The sequence below is a fragment of the Leptonychotes weddellii genome, chromosome 2 (assembly GCF_054177405.1).
Source record: "Leptonychotes weddellii isolate Sample4059 chromosome 2, ASM5417740v2, whole genome shotgun sequence".
NCBI classification, from domain to species: domain Eukaryota; kingdom Metazoa; phylum Chordata; class Mammalia; order Carnivora; family Phocidae; genus Leptonychotes; species Leptonychotes weddellii.
The window spans coordinates 148,632,269-148,651,564 of NC_138370.1; the positions used below are offsets into that span (position 1 = coordinate 148,632,269).

The 19,296-nt window shown below is 34.0% G+C and overlaps 1 protein-coding gene across 3 annotated transcripts in view; it reads left to right on the forward strand.

Annotated features, from left to right (window-relative positions):
- Nucleotides 1-19,296, forward strand: part of PDS5A (PDS5 cohesin associated factor A) — a 132,664-nt gene that overhangs the window by 37,124 nt on the left and 76,244 nt on the right. For all 3 annotated transcript variants that reach the window (XM_031027023.2, XM_031027021.2, XM_006732321.3), the window contains exons 3-8: nt 5,996-6,199; nt 7,297-7,383; nt 7,870-7,967; nt 12,783-12,909; nt 14,798-14,878; nt 16,655-16,795. In XM_031027023.2, the coding sequence (XP_030882883.1) occupies nt 5,996-6,199; nt 7,297-7,383; nt 7,870-7,967; nt 12,783-12,909; nt 14,798-14,878; nt 16,655-16,795 (738 nt within the window). The remainder of the gene's footprint in view (nt 1-5,995; nt 6,200-7,296; nt 7,384-7,869; nt 7,968-12,782; nt 12,910-14,797; nt 14,879-16,654; nt 16,796-19,296) is intronic.

Genomic DNA, 19,296 nt, shown 5'->3' on the forward strand with positions numbered 1-19,296 from the left:
AGACACTTAATGACTGAGCCACCCAGGCGCCCCAGTAAGCCTGCTTCTCTCTCTCCCACTCCCCCTGCTAGTGTTCCTGCTCTTGCTATCTCTTTCTCTGTCAAATAAATAAATAAAATCTTTAAAAAATAATAATAAATAAATAAAAAGGATATAAGATACTGGTGAGGAACTAATATAATAAGCACTCTCATAGCTTTCAAAGATTTTTTTTTTTAACCGCAACCCATGTTAAGAAATACACTTTACATTTTGCTCCCCAGTTCAAACAGCCATGTATGTGATATTTATCTGAAACCAAATTTCAGCTAAATTACACCCTTATCATATGTGGTGCCCTCTAATATTTTCTTTTCTTCCCTCCCTTCCGTGCTAGTATTGATCTTGTTCTGGGACTCTGTGACCTAGGGCAAACTACCTACAAGTGCACAACTTTCCTTATCCATAAACTTAGATGATAATAATACCCACCTCTCGGAAACATTGTCATGAGTAAACCATTGCCATAATGATTGCTCCAGAGCCTCACACACCTAATAGATCAGTACCAGCACAAAATGGATGAATCCTTCCTGTCTCTTGTCACAGAGCTTAATGCTGATGCTGCCACACACCATAAAATGCCTTCGCTCCAGACTTGCCAGCCAAAAAAAAAAAAAAAAAAAATAGAAGCAATAGCAACACAGCCTCTTCCACACTTCCACTTTCCAAATCATGAATAAGTGCTTTTGATTGGCTAAACTAGATTACAACTGTAACCCTTATTGTAAGGTGACCTAGGATATATAGTTTTTAGCTTTCCTGCCTCTGCAGTACAGAAAGGCATATTTTAAAAACTGCAGAATGGATGTGGTTTCAGTTAATCGTTACTGTGTAGTAAAACAAAACCTGATGAGTTAAAATTATTATTCCTCACAGTTCTATGATATAACTGCTCCATGTGGTGTTAGCCGGGGTTACTCTTACAAGCTAAATTTGGTTGGGAGCTCAGCTAGGGCTTTGGGCTCACTATGTAGTCTGCCTTTGTGTGTTGTCTCATTTTCCAGGGTTCTATCTGTGGTCTCTTCTTTCTTGGATAGTCCGGTCTTCCTAACAGTGTGGTAGCTGGATTCCAGTAGGGAGCATTCCAGCCTCTATATGCACCTGGTTATCAGACCTCTCCTTGCATTATGCTTGCTAATGTCCCATTGGTCAAAATAAGTCACATGACCAAACCCAGAGTCTTTATGAGAAGACTAAACAAGATCTAAATATTATGAGCCATAATATGGTAGTTAGCCTCCAAGATGGCCCTGAATGATCCCCATTTCCTTATATTCCAACTGAATAGTGCTGTCCTGAGTAACTAATAGGCTGTTGTGGAAGTGACAGTGTATGTTTTTGAAGGTTAGGTCATAAAAGATTGCCATTTATGACTTGGCGCTCTTGGATACTCACTGGGAGAAAGCCAGCCACCATTAGGACACTCAAGCAGCTGTCCAGAGAGCACCTGTAGAGAGGAACTGATGCCTTTTGCCAAAAGCCAGTGCCAGCTTACCAGCCATGTGAATGAGCGACCTTCATAGCACATCTGGTAGGCCCATCAGACCTTCAGATGATTATAGCTTTAACTGATGACGGTTTCATTAGAGAGTCCAAGCAAAACCATCAGACTGAGTCACACTCCAATTCTGCCTCCATAGAAACTGTCTGACAAATAAATGTTTATTGTTTTAAGGTACAGAGTTTGGGGGTATTTTGTCACATAGCAATAGATGACAAATACATATGCTTTTCTACTGACAGATATTTTTTGATGACTCGCATTTCCTATATAATAATTCTTATGGCATTTAGGAATACAGTTTGCCCTTTTTACTTTATCTCTTGCCTCCCACTCAACTTGATGAGATTGCTTCAGAATACTTTGTAAGATGTCTCTGATGACTTCAAAGTTTGGCTGAGTTAGCTTTGATGGATTCATCAACCTTGTGAGTGAGACATTCATTTAGTGGCTACCTCATAAATAAAAAGGTATTTTCATGAAATGCAAATCTAACCATATTATGCTGTTGTTCAAAACACGTCAGTGGTTCTTGCCTTCAAGATAAAGGCCAAATATCTCTGGTTTGCATGTTCTCTCCTTTGGCTTTTGTCAACTTGCATGAGGATTTAAACTGTTCCTTAGTTTACTCATCCATAAATACAGATTTTGATTATTTTGTTGGTTGAGGTTAGATGAATTATGTAGGAGGGATCCTAATCAGATGATTTCAGGTGGCCTGGCTAGTCCTACTTGAAGTTAATGTTAGGATTATCTTTAATCCCTTCACAACTCCCATTTGGTGCTCTTTATTTCTCTAAGAATTCCTAAACTTCAGGTGTTTATCTTCTGTTACTAATTCCAACTAGATAACAATCTGTACTAAAATGTCAACAGATAACCCAAGAAATAAGGCTTAACATCTCAAAGGGATGTTTGTACTTAAACAGTAAGTAGGCTGTCACTGACTAGTAACTGCATAACCAAACCAAGATACAAAGCTGTAACAGAATGGCAGGAGAGGGTTGGTATTTTGATTAGAGTGCTAGTACTATATCTATCTATACATAGTTGTCTTGATTTGGGACTTTTCACCAGTGAAGCCATTTAACATTGGAGATTTTTTTTGTGGGAGGGTTTTTAATTTCAGATTCAGTTTCTTTTCATAGAGATAGAATTATTCAGATAGTGTATTTTGTGTGACAGCCCCCTCCAGTGTAGTAGTAGTATTATCCAGTGTAGTAGTAAGTGTTTATCGGGTGAATAATATATGTCCTCTTTTTAATTTCTGATACTGGTAATTTATGCCTTCTCTCTCTCTCGATTTATTCTTATAGAGACAATTCTATATAGAGTCAATTCTATTAGTCATTTCAGCAGTCAACATTTGGCATTGTTTGGTTTTTCTCTTTTGTGTTTGTTTTTCAATTCATTGATGTCTGTTTTAATTTTCCCCCCTTTGATTCTACCTCCTTTCTATTTAATTTGCTATTTTTCTAACTAAGATGGAAATGTAGATCACTGATTTTTCATTCTTCCTTCTTTTGTAGCTTATACGTTTAAGGCTGTCAGTTTCCTACAAGTACAACTTTAACTGCATCCCGCAAGTATTGATAGTTTTCATTGTCATTCAGTTCAGAATATTTTCTAAATTCCATTATGGTTCTTTGATCAGTTGAATTTCACTAAATATTTAAGGAAGAAAGATAAAACCAGCATTACTATAAACTTTCCATGTAATAGGAAAAAAGGGATCACTTACCAATTTGTTTTAAGCCAGTATAACCTCATTTCTAAAATGGACAAGTTTGGGGGTGCTTGGATGGTTCAGGTGGTTAAGCATCCAGCTCTTAGTTTCAGCTCAGGTCATGATCTTGCGGTCATGGGATTGAGCCCCATGGTGGGCTCCACTCTCAGTACAGAGTCTGCTTGAGATTCTCTCCCTCTCCCTTAGCCCTTCCCCTTCTCATACACACTCTCTCTAAAAAAGAGTAAATAAAAAATCTTTAAAAAATTAAAAAAAATAAAATGGACAAAGTTGTCTTAAAGAAATCTCTGTTTTAGGTCAATTTCTTTCGTGAATATAAATGCAAAAATTGAAGTAATAGCATCTCAAACCTAGCAATGTACAAGTGTTATGACCTAGTTGGTGTTATTTTAAAATGGAAACTTGGACTAGAATTAGATTTTAGGAATGGAAACTTGGATTAAAATTAGAAGACCAGTCAGTGAGATTTACTCAATTAGGAGGAAAATATGATCACCTCAGCATGCACAGAAAAATGATAAAATTCAATACATATGATAAAGTCATCTTCTGTATGATTTATTTCATCTAACATAATACCCTGTAGGTTCATCCATGTTACCATGAATGACAAGATTTCATTCTTTTTTATGGTTAATATTTCTAGTGTGTGAGTATGAGTGTGTGTGTGTGTGTGTGTGTGTGTGTGTGTGTGTGTGTGTGTGAGACCTTTATCCTCTTCTCTATTGGTGGACATTTAGGTGGCTTCCGTATCTTGGCTATTGTAAATAATGCTGCAATAAACATAGGGGTGCATGTATGTTTTTTAATTTTTTTTTTTTTAATTTTCTTCAGGTAAATATCCAAAAGTGGAATTACTAGGGCATATAGTATTTCTATTTTTAATTTCTTGAGAAACCTCAGTACTATTTTCCACAGTGGCTGCACCCATTTATATTCCCCACCAGCAGTGCATGAGGGTCTCCTTTTCTCCACATCCTTTCCAATACTTCTTAATTCTTGTATTTTTGATACTAGCCATTCTGACTGGCATGAGGTGATACTGCATTGTTGTTTGCATTTGCATTTTCCTGATGATTAGTGATTAGTTTAGCATCTTTTCATGTGTCTCTTGGCCATCTGTATATCTTTGGAAAAATGTCTATTCAGGTCCTCTGCCCATTTTTTTAAATTGGACTATTTGGTTTTTTTGGTGTTGAGTTGCATGGGTTCTTTATATATTTCGGATATTATCCCTTTATCAGATATATCATTTGCAAATATCTTCCGTTCAGTAGGTTGCCTTTTTGCTTTATTGATGGTTTTTTTTTCTGTGCAAAAGCTTTTTAGTTTGATGTAGTCCCAGGAGTTTATTTTTGCTTTTGTTTCCCTTGCCTGTGGAGACAGATCCAGAAAACTATTACTTAAGGTCGATGTCCAAAAGATTACTGCATGTGTTTTCCTTTAGGAGCTTCATGGTTTCAGGTATTACATTTAGGTCTTTAATCCATTTTATTTTTGTGTTTGGTGTAAGAAAGTGGTCCAGTTTTATTCTTTTGCATGTAGCTGTCCAGTTTCCCCAGCACCATTTATTGAAGAGACTGTCATTTCTCCGTTATATATTCTTGCCTCCTTTGTGGTACATTAATTGACCATATAAGCCATATAAGCAGGGGTTTATTTCTGGGCTATCTGTTTTGTGCTAGTACCATACTGTTGTTTTTTTGTTTTTTGTTTTTTATTTTTTTTCTTTTTATTGAAGTATAGTTGACACACAGTGTTACATTAGTTTCATGTGTATAGTATGCATAGTGATTCCACAACTGTGTACATTATGCTGTGCTCACAAGTGTAGCTACCATCTCTCACCATAAAATACCATTAGGATACCACTGACTATATTCCTTTCATCCCCATGACTTATTCATTCCATAAGTGGAAGCCTGTACTTAAAATTCGCCTTCACTTACTTTGCCCATCCCCTAGTAACCTGTGTAGTTTTGATTATTGCAGCTTTGTAGTATACCTTGAAATCTGGAATTGTGGTATCTCCAGCTTTGTTCTTCTTAAAATTGCTTTGACAATACGGGGTCTTTTGTGGTTCCATACAAATTTTAGGATTCTTTGTTGTAGTTCTGTGAAAAAATACTATTGGTATTTTGATGAGGATTGCATTGAATCTGTAGATTGCTTTGGGTAATACAGACATTTTAACAATATTCTTCAAATTCATGAGCATGGACTTTTTTGTTTTAGAGTGATTCTAAAATGTACATTTGTTAATTTTGTAATTATAAATAACAACAGAGGTTATTTTATAAAAATAGCTTTTAATCCGAAGTACAACTACATAAAAATGCTTAAGCATGGTTTTCTTTTGTGAAATGCAAAACCTACTAAAGTGTGAAATGAGAGCAGTTTGAAAGAGCCTAAATCAAGGCAGCTTTGATAATAAAATATAAAAGAAACATAATTGATGATGTTGCAAAATATCAAATGAATTTGGTCATATGTATGAGGCTAAGAACTTTTTTACCTGGGCTAAATTTTACCTAAAATGATTAGAGTCTTAAATGTAGATTTACACAAATTGATTGTGAATCCTCTGATAGTATCTAATTACTAGTTTGTGTTGTAATGGACATGAGTTTTTACAAATATATGTCTTCTATTAATTTCTAAATATCAGGAGTTGAGTATTTTTTTCTTTTTATGTATTTTTACAGATGGTAGTAAAAACTTTTATGGATATGGATCAGGACTCAGAAGACGAAAAACAGCAGTATCTCCCACTAGCCTTGCATCTTGCATCTGAATTTTTCCTCAGGAATCCCAATAAAGATGTGCGTCTCCTTGTAGCATGCTGTTTGGCCGACATTTTTCGAATCTATGCCCCAGAAGCTCCATATACTTCCCATGATAAACTTAAGGTAAATATAATCTTTACAAAATTTAGTTTACTTTTGTAGTTTATAGTTTAGCTTACCTTTAGGAACGTAGCTTTTATTATTACACCTGTCATCATAAGAAGATTATAAGTTGTAAAACAGATGAATTATTCATTCAGTTAAAATTCATTGCATATCCACAAAAATGACTGGTATTTTTATTGAGGCATTGAAGGGTGTAGATCAAACTAGTCCCTGTCTGCTCATATGTAACCTTCATGATAACCCATCACTAAGCCTCGGTGGCTGAATTGAAGGGATAAATAGTGGATTAGTGACACTTTATAAAACAATAGTGTGACAGAATTTACATATTCAAATGATTATTTCCCCCTGCACATTACATGCAAAATTATATTATGCTTATCTTGGAAGTTTCTGCCTTTGTTTAAAATGTATGAGGAACTCTTTTGAGTTGATCTCTTGAGCTGACTTCATATTCTGAATAATTTTATTCCTGGCAAATTTTAATATTTTGAACTGCTTTCTTTTCAGTTGTCCTAAAGTCATTTTTTTTGCTTATTGATTCTATTTTGGGTTAAAACTTCTAAAAAAAAGCTTATTAAGAAATGGCACACTATTGTCATGAAAAGTACAACCCTTGAGCCAGTCTATTATTGTTTTTGTTCCACACAAGTTTGTAGTCACACATCAAATTCAAACTAGATACTGAAAATTACTATTTTCATGTAGGAAATAGTAATGGAAAGACTCTTGTCCAGGTCCTTAAAATGAAGATAATTCTTTGCCATGATGCAAGATGAAGATAGTAAAGTGGAAGTTCTGTAGTAGAAGAAAAGGCAACAAGATATAGAACTTACAGTTCTCCGAGAATGAGAAAGCCTAAAGATTTATGCCAATAATAATTTTTATTATCATTTCTAAAAGATACAATTTTATATAATTTGCTTTGTTCTCATTATTTGGAATAACAGACTAAGCCAGTCCCAAGTCATTTGGCTAAGGAGAATTTTCTTTTATCGTATGTAGTGGAGAATATGTATACAGACTATTATTAATGTATTTAAAAGAATGATAAGTATTTGTATCTAAATTAATTTTATCATTTTTTTTAACAGGACATATTTTTGTTTATTACCAGACAATTAAAAGGTTTGGAGGATACAAAGAGTCCACAGTTTAATAGATACTTTTATTTATTAGAGGTAAAAAAAATTTAATAAATATCACACTGTGTAATAGAAAATTCCTTACAGTAACTTTATAATGTAAAATGAATTTTTTCGTTTCCTACAAATCCCACTTAATAAAATGTCTTTTTTAAGACTACATTCCACTGGAAAACCTATTATATGAAACTATTTTCATCTTTCTGTTTTTATTCTTTTCTAATCTGAAGAGGGATTAAGTTGAATTAATTTTCACTGTTCCTTATATTTAGTATGTATATAAGTCTATTAATCTCTAACAATTTTAGTATTTTTCCATTAGAGTAGGTTAATGCCAACAGATACATGTCTTTTTAAAGGTCACAGTATATGACAACTTTAACAACTTTAATTTTATATAGTTGGACCTTTATAAGCCTTAATATAGATTCATAATTCTAAAAATTAAATTATAATAATGAATTTGCTTTTGTGTAACTATTCTGTGCAAATGTAAATAATCATTTTATTTATTTATTTAAGAACTTAGCTTGGGTTAAATCATATAACATCTGCTTCGAATTGGAAGATTGCAATGAAATTTTTATTCAGCTTTTTAGGACTCTCTTCTCAGTGATCAAGTAAGTTATTTTTTAAGCATTTCTGTTTGTCTCTTTCCTTGCTGTGCATAGTGAAGTATGGTGTACTGTGCCTGTAACTATGATCTTTTAGATTTAAAATGAAATGTTTTCCTTAGAAGACTTGACATGAGGAAAATAAGCAAATCTGTTGTCTAAAAGCTGCCTTTCCTTTTATACTACTGTTTTAGGTTAGGTATCTGTTTGACTCTTATAAAGCAAATGGTGTGAGGCCTTATGTAATGAAATATTAAATTATGAAATGGAAATTATAAGTATTGTAAGTACCATTAGTGAGTGCTGAAAATCATAGTACCTCAGTGGTTAAGCACACTGACTTCTCATTTTCAAGCTAGAAAAACACCTTAATCATTGCTCTTTCTTTATAGAAATAGGGAAAGGGAGGGTGGTGGCTTGCCCAAGGACAAATCACTGAACAGGAGAACCTAAACTCTGATTTCAGTTCAATGTTTTATTCTCTTTGGGTCTTTTGTTTAGTAAACCAAGCATTATCGTGAGATGTGTTCTACAGCATTGCACTATATATACAAACATGATATATCTCACATAAATTTTAAATTTTCTAGTAACCACATTAAGAAAGGTTAAAAAGAAACAAATGAAATTTATTTCGATAATATACTTTATCCCAGATATTCAAAAGCAGATTTATTTATTTTAGAGAGAGAGAGCATGGGCATGCATGCGTGAGCAGGGGGAAGGGCAGAGGGAGAGAGAGAATCTCAAGCACACTCCCCCGCTGAGCTCGGAGCCTGATGTGGGGCTCAGTCTCATGACCCTGAGATCATGACCTGAGCCAAAATCAAGAGACCAGCGCTTAACTGACTGAGCCACCCAGGCACCCACAAAAGCATTATTATTTCAACTTGTGGCTCTGTCCATACTACAAGTGTTCAGTGGCAAAGTGGCTATTGGTTAATGGCTTCCATATTGGATAGCACATTTTCTAGAGTTTTTTGTAGATTTTTTTTTTATGAATACTATGCTGTCATGCTTTCTGTTTCCTTAGAATGGTAGGAATAGAATTTAACTGGAATAAACAGGAAAGAAATGGACTGTACTGGTGTAGAAATAGAAGCTTATAAAGAGACTGCATGAGAAAAAGCTTCCTTTGGCAACTAACTGAAGGCCTGTTAAAAAATGATAAAATATATAAACTTTACCTTTTGTGTTAGTTAGCTTTTGCTGCATGACAAAACAACCCCAAACTTGCTGGCTTAAAATAGACCCCATTATATTTAACTCATGATTCTGTTTAGCAGTTCTTTTTGTCTGGGCTGGACTCAATCCTGTATTTGCAGTCACTTGGCAGGACATCTGGCAGTTGGCTGAGGTAATAGGACAACTAGGTCATGTGTGTGTCTCTCTCTCACACTCTCATCATCCAGCTGGCTAGCCCAGGCCTCTTCAAATGCTGATTTCAAAAGTAGCAAGAAAAAGCATGCTTTACCTCACAGGCACTTTTTAAACCTCTGCTCACTTCATGTTTACTTAAGTTTCATTGGCCAAGGAAGGCACATAGTCAAGCCCAGATTCGGAGATTGGTTAGATAGACTCCATATCTTCAAGGAGGAACAGCATTTTAAAGGCATATAAATATAGAGATGAGAACAATTTGTGGCCATTTTTTGTATTCTGTCACATTTTTGCAACTTTTTCTTTTAAAATCGCCAGCAAAAATTTAAAACTCTTGAAATTGTCATCATTCTGCTCCTCTTGTTTACCTTAACTGTCCACTTAAGTGCACTGCCATTATACTTCTTTCCTCTCACAATTACTTATACATACACATACCTTTCTTTGATCCATTAATATTTTTATTTTGTGAACCTGAAGATCTAAGTTTATTGTTGACCTAATTATCTAATTAATTCACAGTGAGCTCTGAGTAAATAAAAGACTTGCCTTTTGGGGGCCCCAGCATGGCTCAGTCAGTTGAGTGGCCAGCTCTTGATTTTGGCTCAGGTCATGATCTTGGGGTCCTGGGATCAAGCCCTGCGTCGAGCTCCCTGCTCAGCAGAGAGTCAGCTTGAGGATTCTCTCCCTCTCCTTCTGCCCCTCCCCCTGTTTGTGCTCTCGCTCGCTCTCTTTCTCTCAAACAAATAAAAAAAAAAAAAGACTTGCCTTTCGAAAGAGGAGTTCATTACTGACACATTTACCATTTGTCTGGTGTTCTTCATTTCTTTGTGTCGATGCAGATTTCTATGTGGTATTTTTCTTCAGTCTGAAGGACTTCCTTTAACATTTCTATAGTTTAAGTCTGGTGCTTATAGAATTCTTTTGGTTTTATATGTCTGAAAATGTCTTTATTTCACTTTCATTTTTGAAAGTTATTTTCATGGTAAAAGTTCTAGGTTGATAGACTTTTTTTTCTTTTTTTTTCCCCCCTCCTTTCAGTACTTTTAAAGATGTTGCTCCATCTTCTTCTGGTTTTCATTGTTTCTTTTTTTTTTTTTTTTTTTAAGATTTTATTTATTTATTCATGAGAGACAGAGAGAGAGAGAGAGAAGCAGGCTCCCAAGGAGCAGGGAGCCCGATGCGGGACTCGATCCCAGGACCCTGGGATCATGACCTGAGCCGAAGGCAGACGCTTAACCATCTGAGCCACCCAGGCGCCCTAGTTTTCATTGTTTCTAATGAAAAATTTTTGTCATTTTTAATCTGTGTTCCTCTGTACATAATGTGTCTTTTTTCTCTACCCACTTTTAAGATTTTCTCTTCATTACTGGTTTTAAACAATTTGATTATGATGTACCATGATGGAGTTTTCTTTTTCTTGTGCTTGGGGCTCATTGAGTTTGGATATGTGAGTTTACCATTCTGATTACAGGATGCCCTGTGAATTGTGAGATTTTTCCACTTTGGTTGGAACATCTAAGACCTTTGTAAATTCCAGGAATTATTCCCTCTGCTCCTTTCAGGTGGTGCCTTCCCCAGACTCAAGACATTTCCTCACATGCATGTGCTGATCAGTAAGCAAGCACTTGAAGACTCAGGGATACCTTTACAAGCCTGCTCTCTGAATAGGTCTCTCCCCTCTGATATTCTGCCCTGCAAACTCTAGTCTTTCCAGACTTAGGAAGACCACTAGGCTCTGTCAGTATCTTCCCTCCCCACACTGCAGCCTGGAAAATGTTTCCCTCTCTCAGCAACATGTGCATGATGTTCAGTGTCTGAAAACTGTCGTTTCATATATTTTGTTCAGTCTTTTAGTTGTTTCAGGTAGGAGGGTGAGTCCTATCCCAGTTACTGTATCTTGACTAGAACCTGTGGAAATCATTTGGCCTGTTTTTGTATCTTTTCACTTTGTTCTTTCCTATCCCCAAGTATATTTGGGTCTGAGAGTTAAATACTCTCTTCAGTTTTTTTGCATCAAGCTGAATATTTGTTTTTTAACCCTTACACACATTCCCCCTAATACTATATAGTTGATCCTTCATGATCTTGGCCCATAGTAAACAGGATATTTGGAAGAGGGCATGCAATAGGGGTATCTTTCTAAAAGTTGTGGGAAACAGTGTATCTAATGTGAGAATTTTTCCACCAACTTAAGGAACTTTCATCTTTGCATTTTACCATCAAGTGCTCAGTAGGTTTCTTATACATTATTTCAGGTTTTTTAAAAATTCAGAGATACGTAAATGATGTTAAAATTTTGTCTTGATTTAAACTTTTCTACATCCCTATATCTGTATAATTAAATTGTATCATTTCTCTTGACTTGTCTTTAAATATATATATCTGATAAATGTGAAAATGGACATTTCAAGTCTTTAGTTAAGATGCAGTCAGGAGGGGTGCCTGGGTGGCTCAGTCGTTCAGCGTCTGCCTTCGGCTCAGGTCATGATCCCAGGGTCCTGGGATCGAGCCCTGCATCGGGCTCCCTGCCTGGTGGGAAGCCTGCTTCTCCCTCTCCCACTCTCCCTGCTTGTATTCCCTCTCTAGCTGTCTCTCTCTCTCTGTCAAATAAATAAATAAAATCTTAAAAAAAAAGATGCAGTCAGAAGGAGAGAAGCTTAGATGTTCTACTGGTTATAACAGTTTTATAGCCAGTCTTTTTAGGTAAGTACTGGATCAGCAGTAGAGACATATTTATTGAGGAGGTCTACAGTTGACTCTTCACTGGCTTGGCTAAGGAAGTAGGACTAAAGCTGATTCTAGGCTTTATACCTTGTGGACTTTTCATTTTGTTTGAAATTCTTTGTGAGATACCCAAATGGCATTTTCAGAACCTTCTAGTCATAAATTCTGATAAAAATTTTACCAGACTTTTGATTTTCAGTATTGGTGAACTAAAATCGCTAGTGACAAATATAGCAAAAATTACTTGTATTGGTTGAGGGCTTTTTGGTGTTTATAGTTTTATTTTGGGGAATGTATTAAGATCTAAAAAAAAAAAAAGGATGAAAAACTATTATCATTGTCTTGTACTTTTTTGTTGTTTTCTTAATTAAAATTTTATCACCTTTTGAAATCTGGGGACATATAAGCAAAGATGTCCTTTCTTTAAAGTTGATGTTTTTGTTTGGTTGAATTTAACTCAGTGTGAATCCTAATTGTGTAGTGACTTAATTCATTTTAAAAGTCTTTGGTTTTGTAAAATACTTTACAATACCTTACAGCTGTTGTTACAGTCAGCAGAGCGAGAAAGTAAATAGAGCAGTCAAAATTTCTTTGCTATTGATTGGTATGGATTCTTCAAGTAAAAATTCCTTTATCTGAGATAGTTGTTTTAAACTGGGAAGTATAATTTTCTTTTTGTAAGCCTGATTTTTTTCTTCTTTGTTTTTTTTTAAGCAATAGCCACAATAAGAAGGTACAAATGCACATGCTAGATTTGATGAGTTCTATCATCATGGAAGGTGATGGAGTTACTCAAGAATTATTAGACTCCATTCTTATTAACCTCATTCCTGCACATAAGGTCTGTATAATATGAAGATATTAAGGGTTAATGTTTAAAGATAGTACTACACATACGAAAAATAATTTGTAATTTCACATAATTATTCCCACTATCATTTTCTAGCCCCAATAAAATAGTGTAACACACATCAGTCTTAAAATTATTATTTTTAGAAGATTTATTGATTAATATGTATTGTAGAAGATTTTCATTCAGTGTAGTGCTTCCTATTTTCTGGAACACAAAAATCTTTCACCTTTACCACTTACATGTAATGTGGGAATTAGAAAGAGTACTGTCTTAGTTAGGTGTTTGTTTTTTGTTTTGGGTTTTTTTGGGGGCGGGGAAGGAAAATGTATTTCCTTCTTTGTAACACAGATGTGGGACATAGGAATTGTATTTCTTCTCAGAATCCATTTTTCTTGGGCATTTTCAGAAAAAGATTTGGGCAGAAGCAGGAACTATATGGTTAATGTTAAGGGGAAAGAGATGATTCACAGCTATATATTTCTCCCTGTTTCCTTTTTCTCTTTCTTTCTGCTACTTCTTCCTAAGAAACTGAAGGACTTAGCTTTCCACAAGCTCTACGTACTCAGTCATACCTTACTGTTGATACTTACCCTCCTGCTCTTTTCCTCTAATGGTTCAGTGATCAGATGTTAGATGAACGGTGTATCTAATTACACTTACCTAATAATGCAGTTAATTAGAAGTTCTTCTTCTGCCTCCAAATATTATTTGCAATTTATTAATTCAAATGAATGTGTAATTTGCCAAAATTTTGAAAGTATGGCAAAGGTGGGGGGTACATGTCAGGCAAAATAAGAGGGGAAAACCAAGGAGGAATTAGATAGCATATTTGGTGTTTATATTCTAGTTAGTATTTTTATGATTAGGAAATTTATATACCGTTTTAGGAAGTAGAAACGTTGCCTTAATTTTGAGTTAATCTTTCCTTTTGCCAGTGGAATAAAATCTTAGAGCAAGGGTCAAGAAGCTATGGCTTGTGGACCAAATCTAGTTCACTACCTATTTATGTAAGTAAAGTTTTTTTGAATACAGCCATTCTCATTGATTTTCATTTTGTCTGTGGCTGTTTCACACTCAGCAGCAGAATTGTGTAGTTGGAGCAGTAACTGTATGACTCAAAAAGCCTAAAATATTTCCATCTGGCTCTTCACATAAGAAGTTTGTTATTCCTCACTTAGACTATAGGGTTTCCTAGTGTCTTTTTGGGAGAGGTGCGAGATGATGGTGAATGAATCTCAGTTTGGTCCAAAACTTCAAAGTTTAGAGATGCTGATAGGTAAGAAATCCATTTCCAAATAAGTCTTTAAAAATTGAATATGTCTTTTCTGTGGCCTTTTTCAGACCCTTTAATTTGTTATAGTGACACTGGGAATCTTGAGAAGCAAACACAGTATTCAGTGTTTCAGAACTATCTAATTGACCAAGTATTTTTCTTGGAACACTTTCCAGGTGTACTCTTTCTTAGATCACACATTGATTAGACAATGAAGTACTTAGGATGGTGGATGACACAGGATGTGTGTGTGTGTGTGTGTGTGTGTGTATTCATTTAGGATACAGGGGTATAATTGGCAGTTCAAATTAGTTAACAAACCCAAAAAGCCTTAGGTCTGTTTTCAGTTTAATAAAACTAAACAAAATAAGGGGTTTGGCTTTTGGCTGTCTAATATATTTTAGTTTTTGATTTATAGTGCTATTTGCAACTTCTGCATTTAAGACCACTTGACTAGAGAATATTAGGCAAAACCTTGAATGGGGTTCAGTGGTATTTTTTGCTTTATAGTTCGGAGATTTGAAGATTATAGTGTTATCATGGCTCTATCTCATAAATTTCATGAATTCATTTGTAACTTGGCATATTTTTATTGTGTTCCAGAACTTAAATAAACAGTCCTTTGACCTTGCAAAAGTCTTATTGAAAAGGACAGTCCAAACTATTGAGGCGTGCATTGCCAATGTATGTATTTCTGTTTATATTTTTTCCATAATTGTATAATTCTTAATCCATTGTATTAATTTATTGAGACCTTTCACATATAGTTTTGTTTAGCCTATAAACAGTTTCATCTCTTTAAAACAAATACATAAAAGAACTGATGTATCCAGATGTGACCAAGTGCAGTATTATATAAGAATAATTATATAAGCTTTGACATTATTTTTAAATGGCATAAGATATAGGATATTTTATAGAAACTTGTCTACAACTCCCACCCCTCTTTCACTGCCTTTGTATTTAAATTTATCTTTCTATCTCCTGAGTATGCTGATCTCTTTGACTTTCTCCTTTCTTCTTTACCTTTATTTTCCTAGGTCATTCCTCTGAACTCTTTTGTTTCTCTCTTAAATAGCTGTTGTATATTAATAAAAATACTTTTTTTTACTTTATTGAAGTTTTTTTAACTTAAGAAAATCAATAATCTAGAATAAAAAATATAATTCTTCCTAATATATCTGTTCATTCCATTATTGCACATTTGCTCACACTCACACCTGTTTTTTTTACATACTCTATATAAAATTTTAAATTGTCTGTATATTTCTATATTTTGAAATTATTTCTTTATAAATGACCGTAAATGTTTCTTTGAATTGATATATATCCATAATTTATCTAACCATTTCCTTATTATCTTGCATTTAGATATTTTCAGTGTTTTCCTTTAATAGTTACCATCTTGAGTGTAGCATTTATCTATTGTTGAATTATTTTCCACATATAAAAACCCAAGTGAGAGTATATTAATGGCATGAATTATTAGTATTATTTATATTACTAAATTAATATGTAAACATGGTAAAAGAAAAGTTTCTTTTCACAAAAAAATATATAGTGAAAAGTGTCTCTCTTCAACTCTGAATACCCTATTCTCAGTTCTCAGAAATAACCATTACCAATAGACTTTCAATATATCCTTCCAGAATTAGTGTTCTATGCGTAATCATTTTTGTATATGTGTATTTTTTAATCTTGTTAAAACTTTATTTTTCCACGGTCTCCATACTAAGTATGAATATTTTCTAACTTTTAATGTATGTTGCTCTTCAAAGGAAATACATTGTTTGATGATACTACCAAAAATAGATACTTACATCAGTTATGTGCAACTGCCTCCTTAGCATTTTTAAATTTTTTTTTCCTATGTGTGTCTGTGTATTGGCAGGGAATGGAGGTGTCTTTTAATTTGTGCTTTTGATATTCTCTTTGTTTCTTTCTAGCATTCTTTTAAATTACCAGTTAGCTTTTGTATCATCACTTTTTTTCCCTCTTGATACTCTGAGTCAAAATATATTTGACTTTGGGTATTTAAAAAAAAAGCCCCCACCTTTAAGTACTCTTTATTACTAAACTCATGGCAAAATTAGTCAGACATAAATAAAAGGCAGAAAATAAAAGATTGAGATTTTAAAATTTCTCAATTATAAGGAAATTTCTCTATAAAATTCTTTATAATGAATTACATAAACTATCAAAGTTGTTTTGTTTTTATGGAAGATTCCTACAAATACTATCTTAATTTGGAAAACTTTCATAATTAGATATTTAGAGGTTTATTCTGTTTTAGTGACTGTTCTATCATATATTAGTAATCGAAATATGTTTTGTTTCATCCCCTTCAGTTGTATATGTAATGCCTAAGTATATCTTTTTTTAGACACGTTTATAAAAAAAAAATCTGTCCAAGTTTTTAAGTGAAATGGATATTTTATTTTTGTTTAATATCTCCTTTAGTTTTTCAATCAAGTCCTGGTGCTGGGAAGATCATCAGTAAGTGATTTGTCAGAACATGTATTTGATCTGATTCAGGAACTTTTTGCAATAGATCCTCATTTATTATTATCTGTCATGCCGCAGCTTGAATTCAAACTAAAGGTAGGACTGACTATAATTTTTAAGCTCTTTAGGCTTTAAGAGAAAAATTTATATATAACTTTGTAAAAGATAAATACTGTTTTACTCTTTAAAAGAAAATGTGAGTTCAATTTATCTTCTTACATTTAGTTAAGGTATACATTTTTAATCATTTCAGTAAAACAGTCTCTCTCATCTGGGTGTAATAGGAGAATTACATGGGAAAATTATAACTCTCCTAGTTGTTAAATATCTGATAAACACAATGACACAAATAATAGATATGAAGAATGATATTATCCCTTATAATACATACTTATTAAATAGTATTTATTATTAGGTAGATATACTTTAGAACATCAAAAGATTTCAAACTGAGTGCTTAAAGGGTCTTGATTATAACTATATGAACCTTCCATAGTATAGATCAAGGACAAAAATTTTACTGTGTGACTTGGGGCATATCTTATTTTTTATAGCCAACTAAACAAGGGATTCATAACTCCTCAAAAAATATGAAAAACTTGACACTCGATCCCCTATCCCAGTTGAACTATGTGAGATAACAGCTTATATTTGCTTAATATTCTCGACTTTGTGAAAGGCTTTTTATATCCAGTATCTTATTTGATCCTTAAACTGTGGTATAGTTAGGACCAACATTATAGTTTTGATTTTTGAGATGAAAAATTTAAGATGAAATATTTTTTGCCCAGTTGCACAGTTAAAACAGACTTGAGATTAGAACTCCAATCTTCACACTCTTTGAACATTTATATACATGATGGTTAAGAATTGTCCATATTGGGGGCACCTGTGTGACTCAGTTGGTGTTAAGCATCCAACTCCTGCTTTCAGCTCAGGGCATGATCTCAGGGTTGTGAGATTAAGCCCCATCGGGCTCCACTACTAAGTGGGGAGTCTGCTTCTCACCCCCCCCACAAGTGCTGGGCATGGAACCTACTTAAGATTCTCTCTCTCCTTCTCCCCTTCCCTCCCTCTCCAAAAAAATTAAAAATAAAGAATTGTCCATATTGTCTTTATTATAAATATTTGTCATTTATAGTATAAAAGGACATTATACTAAGCTTCTAAGAAAGTCTGTTACATGAAAAATACGGAGAACAAGGTTTTGTTTTATTTTTTAATATTAAGAGTTTATTTTAACAACAGCCTAAAGATGTTTCCATACCAAATTATTTCTAGGTGTAAGGCATTAAAATATTTTCTCTCAATCTCTTCATAGAGTCTGAATATGAAAAGTCACGCCTCTTCAATCCTTAAATAAGATTGCCATGATAGATGGTGGGAAGGAATTGAGAACTAGATTTCTAGGTTTCTATATGTGGACTGAGGGAGACACGACCTCAGAGACACCAAATGATTTTTGCACCAAAATCAATTTACCATCACTATAATCATATTCCAGCCTCACTCAAGGAATATATTTTAAATTTTAAAAAGGTAGGAGGGTGAGTTTTCACTCAGTTTCAGTAGTTAAAAATATAGATATAAAATGTCACATCATTTGAAATAATCACTAAACCACTGAAGTAGTCACAAGTAGAATAAAACTTCCACTTATTTTAGTTTTTGACATTTAAGTGATAGACTGATTTTTCTTTAAAAAAATAAATCATGTTGGTTAGTTGATTGGACTTACTAAAAGGTCCTAATCTGCATTGCTGGAGAAAAACTTTGTCGAAGAAAATCATTTTTGTAATTACAAATGTTAAAGCTTGATACAGTTTTCTTTTTTATGTCTTTGATAAGTGTGCCTGTTTTACCCACAAAACCCCTATTCCTGAAAGATAAGATATTCATAACAAAGACTATATCCCATATACCTTATTTTTTTAACTTGCTGTCTTTTTCCATGAATATTTCTTTATTGGATTTCTGGTATTACTCTAGACACACGTTGTATATGAATGCTTGAAAAAATTTAGCAATTGCTTTTTGTTACTCCCTTAATTTTCCTAGTGAATATGTGATTTTTAAAGTTTCACACACCACATAGTTTCAGAATAACTTAATTTATAGTAAGATGTGACATCACTAGTGAAACTGAAACAGAATTCATAGCATGTATTGATTCAGGATAAGAAAATTGGAGGCCTTTATCAAAAAAAAAAACTTCAAACTAAGTTTTGATTTTTTTGTAATGTTCAGTTTAGCTGACCTTTTAGATCTTAACATTCTTGTTCTTCTATTAAGATGAGTTTTCCCAGGGGCGCCTGGGTAGCGCAGATGGTTAAGCATCTGCCTTCGGCTCAGGTCATGATCCCAGGGTCCTGGGATCGAGCCCCACATGGGGCTCCTGGCTCAGCGGGGAGCCTGCTTCTCCCTCTCCCTCTGCCTCTCTCCCTGCTCATGCTCTCTCTCTCTCTGTATCTCTGTGTCTCAAATGAATAAATAAAATCTTTAAAAAAAAAAAAAATGAGTTTTCCTGAATCATGATTGATATTCTTCAGTGTTATGTTCTCCAGTAAGTTAGGGGAATCCTTTTTTTTTTTTTTCCC